The following is an 18,482-nucleotide window of genomic DNA, read 5'->3' as shown; positions in this document are numbered from 1 at the left end:
ATTGGGACCATTGCAGTTTTTTTTTCAGAGTGACAATATGATTTTTTGGCAGTCTTTCTGGTGGCATTTTCTCTTGGTTTGAGTTTATCTAGTACCGTATCTCCAGCATCCTGTACTTCTTTGAGTGGACCAGATACTGTCTCTGGTCTGTGGTAGGCTGTTTATGACTTGCAAGGATCTGTTGGTGCATGATACATGTAGAGCCCACCAAAGGAGGCATTTCATTGCATTCAACACTGGATTTTCTTGGTTATGGGTCAATCTCTAAACCCCAAGCCTGCATCATAGTGTGAGCCAGGTTTTGTCCTGGCCTCTGGTAGACGACAGATGGGTCTGGGGGACCTGGTGTGTGGAGCTAAGGTTGTGTGGTATCAGAGCTAAGCTCGGTGAGCTGCTGGGGCCAACCAAAAAAAAGGTGTTAATTTGTAGTGAATGCTTCATTTTTGTATACTACAAAACAGTCCCAAGCTAGGAGGTTATATGAAGATTATTTATCTGTTGCTTTACCTTATGTAAGTATAATGCTGTAGATGGCTATTATAATGTATGGCTTTAAATCCTTAGTACTTAAAATTTTCACATTTTGAAATTTGTATTAACATGTTCATTATAAAAGTACTTACATTCTGTTTGTGACAGTAAAACACAAGTGAAATACTCTATATTTTTATTAAAATAATAAAGCCAGGCTGTTAAAGAATTTAAATTTAATGTAACTATTAATTATTACTTCCCTCAGATACCATACCCTGGTTCTTTCCTGGTGAGTTATTTCTCTTTAGTGACCTTAATCCTCTTAGGAATCCTTGCTTATAGGCATTTTTTGGGGATGGTGCAAGTCTTGTGGTTGAATATTTTGTCTCAGGTGCTGCTTGTCCAGGATGTTTTCTGTTTTCCCTGTACCTTATTTTGTTAATGTTATGAATACTGTATATATTTATGGGTTTTTATTATATTGCACTTCCTGCAACACCCAGTGAATAGCTTCATTATAAATATATAACAGTATTTTGGCTTGGATTATCAGTAATGTTGCTAGCTACAAGTTAGACAAAGTATTTGTTATGGTGCGAGAGTTGGCTAATACAACTGATCACACATTACAGTACTAGTTTATCCATCATTTGTTAGTACTTTAGCACTCATTTATCATTAAAATATTATTTCAATATTTTATTTAATTTATACAGTACAGGGTATATACAAGAGTTCGCACATCCTTGTAAAGCCACTAGCACGCATAGTATTTCGGGCAGGGCCTTAATCCTAATTTTTCCCTGGAATACGACCTGCAAATTGTTTAACAACCAGGTACCCATTCACTGCTGGGAGAACAGAAGCTACCGTTAAGGATTGGCACTCGGTCAATCCTCCCTGGCCAGGATACAAACCCAGGCCAAAGTGCTCATGAAGTGCCGGGTGAGTGCTTTACCTCTGTGCCACAGGGACTGTGTGGAGTACAGTGCTCAGTTCTGTGTTGCTCTACAGTACAGTATATTACTATACTGTATTTATGTTGATGGGGGGTCATCTTGATATTGCAGTACAGGAAATTCTTAACTTGTAAATGGGATACTTTATAAAATGTGGCCGTAAGTCTCTCTCTGTGGTGACTCTGGTGGTTTGTAATACTATTCTCGTCTATATCATTCCATGTGTGTTCATAACATGGAAACATATTTCCACCTTGAAAGCAATATGCTAACTAATAAACAGTTTTGGTTTACTGAAAGACAAGAGCTACAAGGAGAGGTTAGAGGCGGTAAATACTACCACAAAGCTAGAAAAGATGTGATATGATCACTATGTACAAACTAGTAAAGGGAATCGGCAAAATTGATGAAGAATTCTAGAAACCTTGTTACCTTAAGAACAAAGAGGTCATAGATTTAAACTAACTAAAGAAAGCAGCCTAAAGAACATTAGAAAGTTCACTGTTGCAAACAGTGGTAGATGGTTGTAATCAGTTAAATTGGTGGGTGGTGGAGAACAAAACCATAAGTAGTGTCAAAGCGTCATATATGAGAGAGTGGTGTGGAAATGGGACACCATGAGCGTAGCTCTTATCCTGTAACTACACTTGAATAATTAGTTAGATAATTACACCTGACAAATCTCTGCTTTTGCCAATAGTATGGTTGCATCTAGAAAATAGTTTACTGCAATGTACTAAACATTTTCATTGCGTTTTATCTTTCAGGCACACGATTTCGGCCTTTGTCACTGGATGTGCCCAAACCTCTGTTTCCAGTGGCAGGGCTGCCCATGGTCCAGCATCACATAGAAGCATGTGCGGCTGTACCGGACATCCGAGAAATTTTACTTCTTGGTTACTTCCCAGCACAACAGCTGCAGCAGTTTGTGGCAGATATGATTGCTGCATACAAAATTAGGATTAGGTAAAGATCATGGCACTAATCTCGATGCACATAGCACAAGCAATAGGGAATCTACCTCAATTATTCCAGGTGCTGTAAAGACAAAGTGACTTAAATACGGGTAAATAAAAATCAGGTTGATAAGATTGAGAAAGGCACTGTTAAATGTAGGAAATATTGAGAGTAAGTTGTGCATGTTATTAAAGTGTAGTAGAGTGGGCTTACTGCTTAAATAGCAGCATGTTTGGTTCTCACATCTTCCACACCATCTGACTTTCAGTTGCATCTCATTCCAGGACTTTGTCACAATTAGATTAACATTAATGTTTGTTTAGTTTAAATGATAGAGCATATACAGTATGTGCTTACTCTATGCATATATATATATATATATATACTATATATATATACTATATATATATACCTGTACTATATATATACAGTATATTTTTATCAAAATCACTTGTAAAGAGTACGATATACTAAAAATTTGAAAAAAAAATCCCCAACTAGGAGGATAACACTAGAAGGATAGCTGCAATTTAAGTGAAAGATCATATGATCTTTTATTGTGATCTTTACAGATCGTTATTGCTGAGCATGTTTGGGTTTGTGGTTGAGAGGATGAAAGTTGTGAGGGTGTAGTGATGTGAGGTGGAACAATGAGGGACTGAGTTAAAGCTTGAAAGAGTGAAAGGTTTGTGTGGTGATAGAGCCTGGTGGAGCAAGCTTTGCTGTGGGCATCCACTGATAAGGAGCTCTCACAAGGGAGCAAGATCTCGCAGCTATACACTACTGTACTCATTTCATCAGTTGCAGTGTGATCAAATTTTATTTATTGCCTGTAATGCTGTATGTATTAGTAGCCTTAGGCATAGTATATACTACCTCTGTCTATAAATCCAACATTCTGCTTGTAACTCAATATGTATGTACTTTACCTAAATAAACTATTTATTTATTAAAATATGGTACAATGATTAATTGCTTTCTCCAAGAGGACGCGTTATTGAGAACACGTGTGTTATTAGGGTTGCTGATTATATTCTGTGACAGGTATCTTCAAGAATACCAGGCTTTGGGCACGGCAGGAGGCATCTATCACTTCAGAGACCAGATTAGTTCTGGAAATCCCGATGCCTTCTTCGTGCTCAATGGTGACGTGTGTGGAGATTTTCCTCTGCAGGAAATGCTAAATTTTCATACCAGCCTTTCTACCCCATCACTCATCACCATCATGGGCACTGAAGCCACTCGTCAGCAGTCCACCATGTATGGCTGCATTGGTATGTTTAATACTTTTCATTTTATCCTTAGAGTTTAGATTTTCGTATTTCTGTGGATCGTCTCAAATTTGGATCCCTCTACTGTACCTTCCTTGATCAGCTGTAATTGAAAGAAATGTCCAGTTGTCTCATGACATTCAGAGCAGAATAGATACATGTGGGTGACTTTATTTTCAGTGTTTTAATAATTTGTAATTTTAAGGTTTTCTTAATTGTAACTTGCAGTTGAAGACAAAGAAACCCACCAGATTCTACACTACGTTGAGAAGCCTTCCACTTTTGTGACCAATCTTATCAACTGTGGCGTTTATATTTGCTCCCCCGATATCTTCAAGCGAGTTGGAGAAATATTTAATTCCAGACAAGATTTTTATAGGTAAGAAGCTGAGTAAGCATGTGTATCCTAAATTAAATAGGCTATTGCTAACATTCGAATAAATTATTCGGGGAAATTGGAGTATCCTGTAGAGTACTGTATGTTAAACTGGAACGTGTTAAATTAGAAATTTTAAATAGGAATGATAATTTTGCTTCAATTCCCTTCAAAGCTTATTTTGAAAAAGTATTTGAATTGCAGTAAATAATTTCTATTTCTATTTCTAATAATTTCTAAGCCTAGAATCCTGTATGTAATATCCCCATTTCCTCAGGAACATGGCATACTTCAGCCCAGATCAGTATGACCTCCTCATTCCCAGCACAGCACTGATGTTTTAAAATTACCTCCACTAGGCCCACTATGGTAGAAGGGAGGCATGAGGACTCTCAATATCACTCATAATTGACCGACAGAAGATACAGTGTCTACACTGTTACCTCCTTGAAGCAATATTGTACTTTGGATCAAAAGAGACACTACCAAGTGTTGCCTCTCAACTGCTAACTGCCAATTGCTAGTTGACTGCATGGTCACCACCACTACTTGCCACAACCTGCCAACAAACGTTGTATACACTGAGGGCAGCCTTCGAACCCACCTCACTTTCTTCCCATGCTTTCCCTGTGGTTCTTAGCTGGTACTTCACTTTTTCTTTGGGCTTGTGCTTTTATGAATGCTTTGTGTGTGTGTGTGTGTGTGTGTAATTACCCAAGTGTAATTACCTAAGTGTAGTTACAGGATGAGAGCTACGCTCGTGGTGTCCCGTCTTCCCAGCACTCTTTGTCATATAACGCTTTGAAACTACTGACGATCTTGGCCTCCACCACCTTCTCCCCTAACTTGTTCCAACCGTCTACCACTCTGTTTGCGAAAGTGAATTTTCTTATATTTCTTCGGCATCTGTGTTTAGCTAGTGTGTATCTATGACCTCTTGTTCTTAAAGTTCCAGGTCTCTGGAAATCTTCCCTATCGATTTTATCAATTCCTGTTACTATTTTGTATGTAGTGATCATATCGCCTCTTTTTCTTCTGTCTTCTAGTTTTGGCATATTTAATGCCTCTAACCTCTCCTCGTAGCTCTTGCCCTTCAGTTCTGGGAGCCACTTAGTAGCATGTCTTTGCACCTTTTCCAGTTTGTTGATGTGCTTCTTAAGATATGGGCACCACACAACCGCTGCATATTCTAGCTTTTGGCCTAACAAAAGTCGTGAACAATTTCTTTAGTATATCGCCATCCATGTATTTAAAAGCAATTCTGAAGTTAGAAAGCGTGGCATAGGCTCCTCGCACAATATTCTTTATGTGGTCCTCAGGTGATAGTTTTCTATCTAGAACCACCCCTAGATATCTTTCTTTATCAGAATTCTTTAAAGATTTCTCACATAATATATAGGTTGTGTGGGGTCTATGTTCTCCTATTCCACATTCCATAACATGGCATTTATTAACATTAAATTCCATTTGCCAAGTGGCACTCCATGTACTTATTTTGTTCAGGTCTTCTTGAAGGGCATGACAATCATCTAAGTTTCTTATCCTTCCTATTATCTTAGCATCATCAGCAAACATGTTCATATAATTCTGTATACCAACTGGTAGATCATTTATGTAGACAATAAACATCACTGGTGCAAGAACTGAACCTTGTGGTACTCCACTTGTGACATTTCTCCAGTCCGATACATTGCCTCTGATCACAGCCCTCATTTTTCTATTAGTCAGAAAATTTTTCATCCATGTTAGAAGCGTACCTGTCACTCATGCAATATTTTCCAGTTTCCAGAACAACCTCTTATGTGGAACTCTGTCGAAAGCCTTTTTTAGGTCCAGATAGATGCAGTTAACCCAACCATCTCTTTCCTGTAATATCTCTGTTGCTCGATCATAGAAACTGAGTAAATTCGATACACAGGATCTTCCAGATCGAAAACCATACTGTCTGTCTGATATTATATCATTTCTCTCCAGGTGTTCTACCCATTTAGTTTTAATTATTTTTTCCAATATTTTGACTATTACACTTGTCAATGATACCGGTCTATAATTAAGGGGGTCTTCCCTGCTTCCACTTTTGTAGATTGGAACTATGTTAGCGTTTTTCCACACATCAGCTACAACTCCTGTACACAGGGATGCCTGAAAAATCAGTTGAAGAGGAATGCTGAGCTCAGGTGCACATTCTCTCAGAACCCATGGTGAAACTCCATCTGGACCAACTGCTTTGTTCTTATTTAGCTCCTTGAGCATTTTTTCCACTTCGTCTCTAGACACCTCTATGTTGTTCTCTGGAATTCTTATTGTATCTGGTTCCCTGAAGATTTCATTTTGTACAAACACACTTTGGAACTTTTCGTTTAATGTTTCACACATTTCCTTTTCCGTGAATCTATTTCCCATTTTCAACCTCTGAATATTATCCTTTACCTGCAATTTGTTGTTTATGAATTTATAGAATAGACCTGGTTCTGTTTTACATTTGTCTGCAATCCCCTTTTCAAAATTTCTTTCTGCCTCTCTCCTCACTGCTGTGTAGTTGTTTCTCGCATCTTTGTATCGCTGGTATGTTTGGGGATTCGGCCTCTTCCTGTATTGATTCCATTTTTGTGTCTTTTGGTCTCTGGCCCTCTCGCACTTTCTGTTGAACCAATCCTGTTTCCTAGTTCTGCTTCTCTGTTTTGGTATAAATTTTTTTGTGCCTTTATCATATATTTCACAAAACCTGACATACATCTCATTCACTTCCTTGCCTAGCAACAAGTCTGTCCAATTATACTCACTAAAAATTTTTCTAAGGTTGCCATAATGTCCTCTCCTAAAGTCAGGTTTTTCATTTGCATCGACCGTCATATTTTCTTCCAGATTATAACGCATTGCATACTTTATTCCCCCCAAAAAATGGTCACTTTTACCCAAGGGAGGAAGGTACTGGATGTCAAATATTTCTTCCTCCTTCCTGGTAAATATCAAATCTAGCATGGAGGGGACGTCCCCTTCCCTCATCCTCGTAGCTTGTTTAACATGTTGATACAAGAATGTTTCCAGGATGAGGTCTACAAATTTACAGGTCCAGAAATCTTCTGTTTTAGCTTCACATACTTCCCAGTCTATGGATTTCAAGTTGAAGTCGCTGACTATCAACAGTCGTGAACTATCGTTATCCGCTCTCGCTATGATCTCTCTCATTATTGTTATAAGACCTTCTCATTTACTATCTAGCTCCTCCTTTGACCATGTGCTGCTTAGCGGTGGACTATATGCATTTATGATCATTAGTTTATCAACCTCATGGCAGATCTCTAGTGCTATTATGTCAACTTCTTGTGGATTGGCAGTCATTATTTCGTTCACCTTTAGGTGTTCTTTCACCAGCACAGCAACGCCACTGCCTTTCCTGATTTTTCTGTCCTGTCTCCAAATTGAGTAGCCCCTTGGGAATATGACCTCATTTAAAATAGCATCTTCAAGTTTTGTCTCCGTGAGTGCAACAATGTCTGGTGTCTGCAGCTGTATTATATCACTTAACTCCAGTATCTTTGATCTTACTCCATCTATGTTGGTGTATGCAATCTTGAGGAACTTGTTCCCCTCTTCTTATTTTTCACTCCCCCTTTCTCTAATGATTTTGTTGGTTTGCCTTTATGTACCACTTTACTGGCCTGCCTACCCCTATCACTTTGTAGAAAAAAGAATTGATTTCTTCTTCATTCCTGCTCTCATTTAAATGTTTTGCCTCGGCGAGGTTCAGTTTCAGCTTCTCTCTATCTTCTTTTGAAAGATCTCGTCTTAACGACCACACTTTCCCATCCTTATCACTTTGTAATTTTCTAGCATTCCTTAGTACTTCTTCCATCTGTTTGGTACCATTTAGGGTGATCCTCAAAGGTCGATCTTTCCCTTTTACATATCTGCCTAAGTGTGTGTATGTGTGTGTGTAATTACCTAAGTGTAGTTACAGGATGAGAGCTACGCTCGTGGTGTCCCATCTTCCCAGTACTCTTTGTCATATAACGCTTTGAAACTACTGACGGTCTTGGCCTCCACCACCTTCTCACTTAACTTTTTCCAAGCGTCTACCACTCTGTTTGCGAAAGTGAATTTTCTTATATTTCTTCGGCATCTTTGATTAATTAGTTTAAATCTATGACCTCTTGTTCTTGAAGTTCCAAGTCTCGGGAAATCTTCCCTGTCGATTTTATCAATTCCTGTTACTATTTTATACTTAGTGATCATATCACCTCTTTTTCTTCTGTCTTCTAGTTTTGGCATATTTAATGCCTCTAACCTCTCCTCGTAGCTCTTGCCCTTTAGTTCTGGGAGCCACTTAGTAGCATGTCTTTGCACCTTTTCCAGTTTGTTGATGTGCTTCTTAAGATATGGGCACCACACAACCGCTGCATATTCTAGCTTTGGCCTAACAAAAGTCGTGAACAATTTCTTTAGTATATCGCCATCCATGTATTTAAAAGCATTTCTGAAGTTAGAAAGCATGGGTAGGCTCCTCGCACAATATTCTTTGTGGTCCTCAGGTGATAGTTTTCTATCTAGAACCATCCCTAGATCTCTTTCTTTATCAGAATTCTTTAAAGATTTCTCACATAATTTATAGGTTGTGTGGGGTCTATGTTCACCTATTCCACATTCCATAACATGGCATTTATTCACATTAAATTCCATTTGCCAAGTGGTGCTCCATATACTTATTTTGTCCAGGTCTTCTTGAAGGGCATGACAATCATCTAAGTTTCTTATCCTTCCTGTGTGTGTGTGTATTCACTATCTTTGTGCGTCTCTTGAGCTTTTACTAAACCAGCCTGGACAAGTTTTCTTCTCATCTTGTAGGTGTCTAGGGATTTGGTCCCAGGCTATGGTGTTGGGCACCATGTTAATGCCCCAACACCAGGCATTAACATTCCAGGTGTTGGGCATTAACATTCCAGGTTCATTCAGTTGTAGCTGTACTTTGTGTTCATTTGCGATTCATTCCAATTCTTGGGTCTTGCTCGTTAGTGCCGTGACCTTTTTCTTTTGTAAGCCATTTTGTTTTTTATTCAGTCATCGACATGTCCTTGCTTTTTCTTGGGTGTTAGTGCTTGGGTTACGTTTGGTACACTGACACCACAGGTTTTGTGCCTTTTTCAAATTTTATCTAGAGCCCGTTCTTATGGGATCTCTCTTATGTTTATCTTGTACATTATCCTGAATGTCATGGATAAAAAGTTCACTTGAAATGAAGTCGGATTCTGCTTGACACAGTTTTTTTGGTGTTCTGTATGATTGTTTTTGAGAGTGAGTATGATCTCTGCCAACTCTGACGTGCTTCATATTGAATGTAGTGCCATTTATAACTTTGGGTGTATCCTGTGTCAGATTTAGATAGCAATGCTGGAACTGTTCTCCTGCCAAGCTGCTTGAAGGATTCAGTGCTGAAGTGCTCATTCTGGCTGTTGCTCTTGCTGAATAAAAAAAAAAGGTGGGGAAGTTTGGAAAAATCTTTATAGCATTGGAGATGAGGTCACACTGACACTGGCTGAAGTATGAAACATCCCAGAGGGGCAAGATAATACCAAAGGTAGTGGCCAAGTGATTCAAGTTAAATGAGAGCATTATACCTAAACTCAACACCTTTTTTTTTTTAGCTGATATGACTATTGTATCAATGTTTTTTGTATACAGCTGTGATGATTGTGAAGGGAGAGAAACTATTCAACTGGAGCAAGACATTCTTATGCCTATTGCTGGAACCGGCCAAGCTTATGTTTATACTACTGACAGGTTAGTCTCACTTGTCATCCTTATTATTGCAACAAAAATAAAAGTTATTTCTACGTTTACCAGTCATATATTTTATTGTGTAGCTAACTATGTATTTGTAAAGACACTTCGTGTGTGTGCATGGTGGACACAAGTGAGAGCATCTTAGACTCGTATTACTCATATCCTGAGTGTGTGTGTTACATAAAAACAAAATATTGTATACAGTGGTACCTTCGTTTATGAATTTAATCCGTTTCCAGAGATGGTCCAACAACCGAAAATATGAAAACCGAAACAGATTTTTCCCATAAGAAATAATGTAAATTAATCCGTTCCACACACCCGCAATTAACTTAACACTTTCGCGCGCGGCCTGTGTATGCCGCAGACTTTGACGTCATGGTCCTGGTGTTTCGGGCGAGCGTGCGGCAACACCAAAATGTGTATACTGTACTCATTTCAGTTTTCTCACCTTAATTCTCGTGCCACGTCGTTCGTTTTGGTATTATTGTGTTCGCAATAGGATTCTCTACAGGAGGGGTGGTGGGGGTGGTGGTGTTATATGCATATAAGGTCCAAAAGTCCGATGTGACTCCCCTCAGCAAAGTTTAAAGTCAGCAAAAGTTACCCGTGAGCTCGCAGAATCAGTAAAATGTGTATACTCGTTTCAGTTTTTCTCACCATAATTCTCGTGCTACGTCGTTCGTTTTGGTATCATTGTGTTCACAATAAAATTCTCTACAGGGGTATATGCATATTAGTCCAAAAGAGCCCAGCATGACTTATGTTGCAATTATAAAATTGCAATTTTATAATAAGTGTAATACATTTTACAGTTATTTACTTCTTTTTCTTCACCTCGAAAACGAACATGACTTTTGGAGGACTCCTCTTCCAACTAAACCCTGATGCAAGAGCACTAGTTAGAGGGATAGAAGCCCTAAACCAGAAAATAGTTAATACAGAATATGCTGTCATATTCAATGAGACATGTATGTATATAAAAATATATATGTCTGTGTATATAAAATATATGTGTGTGTGTGTGTATGTATAAAATATAATAATGTGTGTGTGTGTATGTATTTATATTTATCTATAGAGTTTTCTGTTCATTGTAGGTGGTGGTCTCAGATAAAAACTGCAGGATCTGCTATATATGCCAATCGCCACTATCTCCAACTTTACCACAAGACCAAGAATGAGCGCTTGGCTACAAATGGACCAGATAAACCAACTATTATCGGTGATGTATACATTCACCCAACAGCAAGTGTTGATGCATCAGCTCTGGTAAGATTGCAGTACTCTATACACCAGTTTCTTAGGCCTTGTTCACACACTGTAGTTACTTGGTAAATAAAGCAGTTTTTGTTTTATTGTTTAGCAATACATTACCTGTTAACTTGCACGGTAGTTTAACATGTGGCGGGATCTTTTAATGTGTGTTTCTGTTGGGAGCCACCTGCGACTCCCTGGTGCTATCGGGCTAATATGTGATACATTGGACAAGGGCTTTAGTCAATTTAGTTCAGCCTGCAGGGGACCATGAGCCAGAACCTGACCCCTCAGAGAAGCAAAGGGAGCAATAGCCTATAGAAAACCCCATGTGGTTAGGGGGGAGGGGGCATTCCATGCCTGCCATCGACCGGGGTTGGCACTCGGAAAGGTAGGCATAACAAAACAAACCTCACTTGGTAAGAAAATGCAACCGAAAATCGAACGGGGAGGCAGAACTCGCCCTATAACTTAAGGAAACAAGCAAACAAGCAAACGCCACACCTCACCGCTGTGCTGCCTGTCTGCGCAGCTTCCCCTCCTCTCCCTAGGAGAGGGAGGGGGGAGCCCCGGACTCTCCCCATGCCGGCTACTCAAGCCATCCAGTTCATTGACTAAAGCGATCTGGGGTGGACGTCATCTTTGGCCTTGGTTTTCAAGCAGTGTTTGCCTTCATGGTGTCCTGCTGTTCGTGGTATGGTGGCCAGGTGTACCTGTTTAAACCTTCCCTAAGTGCCCTGTGAGGACTACTACCCTTGCGTGTCAGGGTTGTCTTTCCTGGTGCGTTCGGGAAGCCATTTCCGTAGGGGTTTTTGCTGCTCTGCATTTACCCCGCCCTTGGGGCCAGCTGGGGTTTTGTGGCCCTTGTTTAGCCTTGGGTAGGAAGTAGTATTGTTGTTGATTGGGGCGTCAGGGTGTTGTGCAGCCAGCTCACCTATGCAGTGGCCCGGTTCCTGTTTCCTCTGGGGACGTTGTACTTTTTCAGGGTTTTTCTTTTCATTTTTGTTTTCTGTGCCTGGTGGGGGGGGGGGGGGTCTGCCTGGTGTGGCTATAGGACCACTTTTAATATTTTGTGGCCTTCCGCTAGGCCCCTGTGCTTGTACACATCGCAGGGGGGTATCAGTGTTGTGATCTCCTCCCTTGTTATATTTGGGTCTAATTGGTTTGCAACACCTTGCCCTGTCAGGGCTCGGTGGACCTATGGATGCGTCTTCCGACTTTCAGCTCGTCTTGTGCGAGTTTGAAGATTGCTGTGTACCCTTGTCTGAGGGTGACAGTCTTTGCTTTTGCCTCCATCATGCCGCCTGTTGGATCACCAACACCTTTGACCCAGATTCTTGCAAGACTTGTTCTCTGCATGTTCTTCAATTACCCTTCCTATTGACATTGATATTCTGGTACAAGAGGCATTCACGTTGCGTGCTAGGTTTAGGTTGCTGCAATGCGTTAGGTTGGTTGCCCACCCGGATGCACCGAGGCTGCCCCGTTTTGGTTAGGTGTCGTTCGAACTTCTCCCTCCCTCCCTCTCCCTCCAGTTGGCGGGTCTGTTTCCTTTCTCATGCTCAGCCTCCGAACTGAATAGCTTGGGTAGCCAGCCCGGCGAGAGGGGGGAGGGGAGGCTGCTGTTACGGCCCTCTCGGGACGCAACGGGGTCCTTACTCTGATGTTGTTAGAGGAAGATATAATGTATCCGTTCCCAAGCCAGTAGTGGCTATCAAGGGATGAGATCCGTGACGTAAGTAACTTAAAGGGAGTAGGGAAAGAAAGTTAAGAACTTAATATTATACTTATCACCATCACCGATTAAATATACATATAAATGAGTGCACAAGGGGGAGGGGGGTATTAACACTTTACAAGGGGATTAATCCTTAATCGATGTCTTCTGCTGAAGACGCTGGTGCCACAACTCCTGGTGCCAAATCCTTGGTGCTCTCTTCGTGGCCTCACAATTAATTCTCCAAAGAAGTTGAGCCTACCCTGGCCACAGGTCAGCCAAAACACGGGTCCACTGGGGGCACCGCCGTGGAGGCCGTCAACCACACGTCCAGCTGGTCTGCTGGCAGGTTCTGAGCCCACAAGGCTGGTACGGCCACTCCACGGACGATAAAAGGGGAACGCCCTAGACAGGAGCCTCGTGTGACACCGCAAATCACTCTCCTGTCTTCCGTACCCCAGTGGATGATCGTCTCCAACAGTCGGTCCCGGGTAAATCCTTTTACTGCCACTCCACTGGCAGGCTAACACACCACAGTGTTCTTCCGGGGGGACGACGTCACAACAGCTGCAGCAAGGTTCAAGGTATGGAGACTGGCTGCCTCGGGTAGACTGACTCCACTTCCCTCACAGTGGTCCCAGGTCGGCTCTGTAAGCAGACACGTCATCAATAACCGGGACACTAATACACCTCACTTACGGGCTCGGGCACAAACACCTGACGTATCCAGTCCATAGATGGCGCTGTCGTCGGAGCACCACCTCACCAGAGGTCAGGAGCGGCTGTGTTGTGAGCTGCACAGGACTGGAAACTGGTCCTCGAGGCCAGTACACGCTGTCCTCACCAGGTGTCGTCGTCCGTTTGGCGGGGGTTTCGGGAGCTGACCCACAGATGGCGTGGTTGTCACTGCTCCAGGCTCGGACGCTGGATCCGGGTTCGTAACAGCTGCGTGGACAGGCGGTGACATGTAACGTTTGCTCGTTTCCTTGTTGTAAGTTGTTGTAAGGCGAGTTCTGCTTCCCTGTTTGGTTTTCAGTCACATTTTCTTACCAAGTGGGATTGTTTTCTTATGCCTATCTTTCTGATGCCAGCCCTGGTCGATGGCAGACATGGAGTGCCCCCAACCACAGGGAGGGTTTCTATAGGCCAGTGCTTGCTTTGCCTCTCTGAGGGGACCAGGTTCTGGCTCATGGTCCCCGGTAGACTGAACTCCATTGACTAAGGCCCGATCTAATGTATTGCATATTAGCTAGGTAGCTCTAGGAGCCTCTTTAATGTAATTAAAGAATTCCTTCTGGTCCAATTCATGCATTACATTGTTACCAAAAGCTTGGTTTAGATCTAATGGTCTGTTGCTGCATATACTACTGTACACTACTTTATAAACATGTTTTTAATGTTGCCTAACAGAGTTTATATATAAATTTTTGTAGATAGTTCTGTATATAAAGAAATAAGAGTTTGAAAGCAATAATATATTATTTACTGGGTGAGTATTCCATAACTAAGATGAGGCAAGTGTGTGGATTATTTGCCACACATTTTGATGAGGAAAGTTTTTGTTAATTTAAACTTTTTTGTTAACATTAAATGTTTGTTTTTGCAACCTTCGTACCACCACAGTCATCACTAGGAAGTCTTATAAGACGCTGTTTTGAGAGGAAAAAGGTATTCAGGAAAGAGTGTGACTAACCTGGAGGGTGTGAAACATCTCTACCAGCTTTGGGTGTCAAGAGGAAAGAAAACAATCATTCTTCAAGGTGATAAGGCTCAGGGAGCCGCTGCAATAAAATACGAAAGCCAGTCACTTGCATCAAGAGATGGACAGAGGGGCCCCAGGAAAAAAAAGAGAAAACAAATTCATGAAAATTTTGTCTAATATCATAGATATTAGGCCATGGAACCGCCTACCTGTCAAAGACGTAAATGCTAAAACTGTCTTAGGTTTCAAAATCTGCCTGGAAAAGATCATCAAGGCAATTTGGGGGGTGGGGGCTTCGAGAAGCCGCCGGCTTCCTGTCCTCGTCGAGGCCACTAGTGTTAGTGGTCCTTGGTAAATTAGATGGAATGAATTTAAAAGCACTAGAACAAGGATGTTATACAGCATACATTAATACTGTACATATACTGTAGCTGCATTGGCAGAAACAAGACTAGAGAGAATTCCGAAGGGGTGGTATTTTTGAGACAATAAAAAATATTTTAAGTGAGATGGAGTTTGACCTTGGGTATTGAACTTAGCAAGCCACTCAACATTAATTTCCACACAGCTTTACAAAGAGAAATCCTTGCAGACATGTGGACAAAGGCAATATCCCAAGTTATAAAAATGGTGACAGAAGACCCACTAAATTATGGATCATTTTATAACTAGTATGGTAGTTAAATTTCTGGAGAAAGTAATATGTGTAGTAACCAAATGTGTAGAATATATTTTGGAAGAAACAACATTAATGGACAGGCATTATGGTTTGTCAACTGGATCTGGTGTTGCCTTGGCCCCGAGTTCCTTGAGATATGAAGCAGAACAAGGTGTGAAGGAAGGGATTAATGGTAAAATTGAACTAGGAAGACATGAATGGGAAAGGATAAGGGTGAGTTAGTAAGTGATTATGGGTTGTTTGGGTGATCAGGATGTATAAGCAGGGTATTGGTTTGGATGCTGACTTGTAGAGAAGAATGGACTGAGAAGTCAACAGGGTTCTTGCCTAACAATGTCTTGTCTTGCCTAGCAAGGCCAAGTAGGTTGGGTGGAATATATGTAATTACCAAAGTGTAGTTACAGTATGATGTCTCGTCTTCCCAGGACTGTTTGTTGTGTGATGCTTTGAACCTTCTGACAGTCTCTTGGCTTCCACTGCCGTCTCACTTGATTTGTTTCAACCATTTACTACTCTGTTTGCAAAAGTGACCCTTCTAATGTTTTTGCGGGTTTGGCCTACTTGTTCTTGAAGTTCCAAGTTTCAAGAATTCTTCTTTATCAATTTTGTTGATTCCCATTACTATTTTGTACGTAGTGATCATATTCCCTCTTTTATTCGTATCTTCTAGGTTTGGCATATTTGACATATCTATCCTCTCCTCGTAGGACTTGTCTTTCAGTTCCCGGAGCCCTATTATTGCATGTCTCTGCATCTTTTCCAGTTTGTTGATGTGCTTCTTGAGATATGGGCACAATACAACTGCTGCATGTTCCAGTTATGGAACATGTACACAAATGTTGTGAAGAATTTCTTTAATATTTTGCCATGCATGTATTTAAAGACAATTCTGGAATTGGAAAGCATAGCACAGGCTCCTTGCACGATGTTCTTTATATGGTCCTCAGGCGACAGTTTTCTATCTACAATTACCCTTGGAACTCTTTCTTTGAGAGTTTGTGAAAGTCTTTTCACATTATTTGTAAAGTTGTGTGTGGCCCATTTTCTTCTATTCCGCATTCTCTAACATGACGTTTATTCACACTAAATTCCTTCTGCCAAGTGTTGCTTCATACACTTATTATGTTCAGGTCATCTTAAAGGGCATGGTGACAATCATCTAAGTTCCCCTAAGTTCTCCCTAGTAGCTTAGCATCATCAGCAAACATGTTCATATAATTCAGTATAGATTGTTCTATATGTAATATTGCATTGTGAGCCTGTGTGGTAGAAAGGTTTTTTTAAGTTTTTGTGCATAAATAAAATATGATACTTCTAGTATACTGTATTATGTGTGTGATTCATTTTCAGCTGGGTCCAAATGTGAGTGTTGGGAAGAATGCAGTGATAGGTGCTGGAGTTCGTATTCGAGAATCAATTATCCTTGGCAATACCACTATTCAGGAGCACAGCTGTGTTCTATACACGTATGTATTTATTTGGAAGAATATTTTGTGATTAAAAACCTTGCCAAAATATATATTCATACTGTACCTGTAGTATACTCAGACATCATATTCAACAGGGTTGTATTTCACAGATACAATATTTTACCTGCTATAAGAAAAACTAACAATTTTATTTCCCAAAACAATTTTGTCATTTTCCATAGTATTAGATGTAATGTGGGGAGGATTTTAAGATGTTAAGAGTCTTGCAGAGTTTGTAGTGAAAGGTTGTATAGTAGCTGGGGATAAAGTAGAGCAGCCTTGCATGACTGTTCCTGTTTACACCCAGCAGCTGTATGTAGACAGCTGCCACCACCTGTTTACCTTGTTGAACAACACCTCCTTGTTGTTCCTGTTTACCACCACCAGCTTCCTCTATTCTAATGTTTTTAAATGAAACTCATCATCACATGGATCATGGCACAGTGGAATATAAGTACTAGAAGAGCTTGGTAATTTGCATTTCAGTAACCTGAATCTCCAAGTATTGTCTTTCCTTGATAATCTGTATCACATGGGGAGCCTAGCCCTATTCGAGTAAGTCGAACATTTCAATGAGCCATCTTTTTTGGAGGGGCCGAACGGTGGCTCGCTGAGGTAGCTCCATGCCTATGTTTCACATCAGCCATAGGAGTCTGTATGGCCTATTGGAAACTAGAGCCAGCACACGGTCCTCTCACAGAAGTTCTAAGAACTGGGGATGTTTACGTTCACTCTCTGTAAGAAAACACCCAGAAAGTAAGTGAAGCAAAACAGACAACTGCAAGGTTTACAAAAAGAAAAGAAATGAATCGGCAAATGACTGCAAACTGTACACCAAATAGATGGATAAGTACCACCAGGTATAAACTGAAATAAATATTGGCCAAACCACAAACTAGAAGATGAAAAGACGACGACGTTTTGGTCCATCCTGGACCATTGCCAAGTTGTTTGTGAGGAGACGAGAAAGGCACAGGCATAAGTGAAGCAAGAAAGAGGTGAGGAGGAGGAAAACTTAGAGGAAGGTAAAAGCAAGGCAAAAGATAGGGGTAGTAATGGGTATGAAGGAGGGTAATAAAAGGAGTAAATGGGAATGAAAGAGAAAGTAAAAGACAAAGAAAGAGAAAAAGAGGAAAGGGTAGGCTTATGTTTGGTCACATTTGTTAGAACGTTTTGGAACATTTGAGTATGTACTGTGAAAGGGAAGAGTGAACAGCAACAAAGCCAGGACTAAGGTTCATGTTGGGAAGGTTGTGTATCAGGGCCGATTCGACAAGACGGCGTCTGTGAAGAGTAGAGGCAGGAAAGATTATTTTAGAAAAAGACCAATCAATAGGATGATTAGAGTCTTTAACATGACAGAAGAGAGCATTGTTTGTGTCTACAGGCTTAACACTTCTTTTGTGTTCCTTGAGTCTGTCATTGAGTGTATGGCCAGTTTCCCCAAAGTATTGGAGAGGACAAGATGAAAAGGAAATAGAGTAGACACCAGCAGCATTAGAAGCAGAAGTGTGAACTAGATTTGTACGAAGAGTGTTAGTTTTTCGAAAGGCGAGCTTTATGTCTAGAGGATGAAGGGTATTGGTAGGAGTTTTGAGTTCAGATATGAAGGGAAGGCAGAGCACAGTGCTACTAGTGTTGGAAGCAGGTTTAGAATGAAAGCAATTATGTTTAGCTTGAGAACAGGCACAGTTGATAAAATGTAAAGGGTAACCAAGGCAAGAGAAAGATTTGTAAATAAAAGAATTTTCAGATTCGAGAAACTGAGGGTCGCTGATGCGTAGAGCGCGGAGGGAGAGAGAGACGAGGACACTTTTCTTAACAGAAAGAGGATGGTAGG

At 40.8% G+C, this 18,482-nt stretch overlaps 1 protein-coding gene across 4 annotated transcripts in view; it reads left to right on the top strand.

Moving 5' to 3' along the window:
- The window catches only part of Gmppa (GDP-mannose pyrophosphorylase A), a 32,877-nt gene that overhangs the window by 3,471 nt on the left and 10,924 nt on the right, over positions 1–18,482 (top strand). For all 4 annotated transcript variants that reach the window (XM_069304266.1, XM_069304265.1, XM_069304267.1 and 1 more), the window contains exons 2-7: positions 2,201–2,399; positions 3,435–3,664; positions 3,890–4,040; positions 9,717–9,815; positions 10,919–11,090; positions 16,524–16,639. In XM_069304266.1, the coding sequence (XP_069160367.1) occupies positions 2,201–2,399; positions 3,435–3,664; positions 3,890–4,040; positions 9,717–9,815; positions 10,919–11,090; positions 16,524–16,639 (967 nt within the window). The remainder of the gene's footprint in view (positions 1–2,200; positions 2,400–3,434; positions 3,665–3,889; positions 4,041–9,716; positions 9,816–10,918; positions 11,091–16,523; positions 16,640–18,482) is intronic.

This window comes from Procambarus clarkii, chromosome 52 (assembly GCF_040958095.1).
Source record: "Procambarus clarkii isolate CNS0578487 chromosome 52, FALCON_Pclarkii_2.0, whole genome shotgun sequence".
In the NCBI taxonomy this organism is placed as follows: domain Eukaryota; kingdom Metazoa; phylum Arthropoda; class Malacostraca; order Decapoda; family Cambaridae; genus Procambarus; species Procambarus clarkii.
This window is presented reverse-complemented; position numbering and strand designations above follow the sequence as displayed.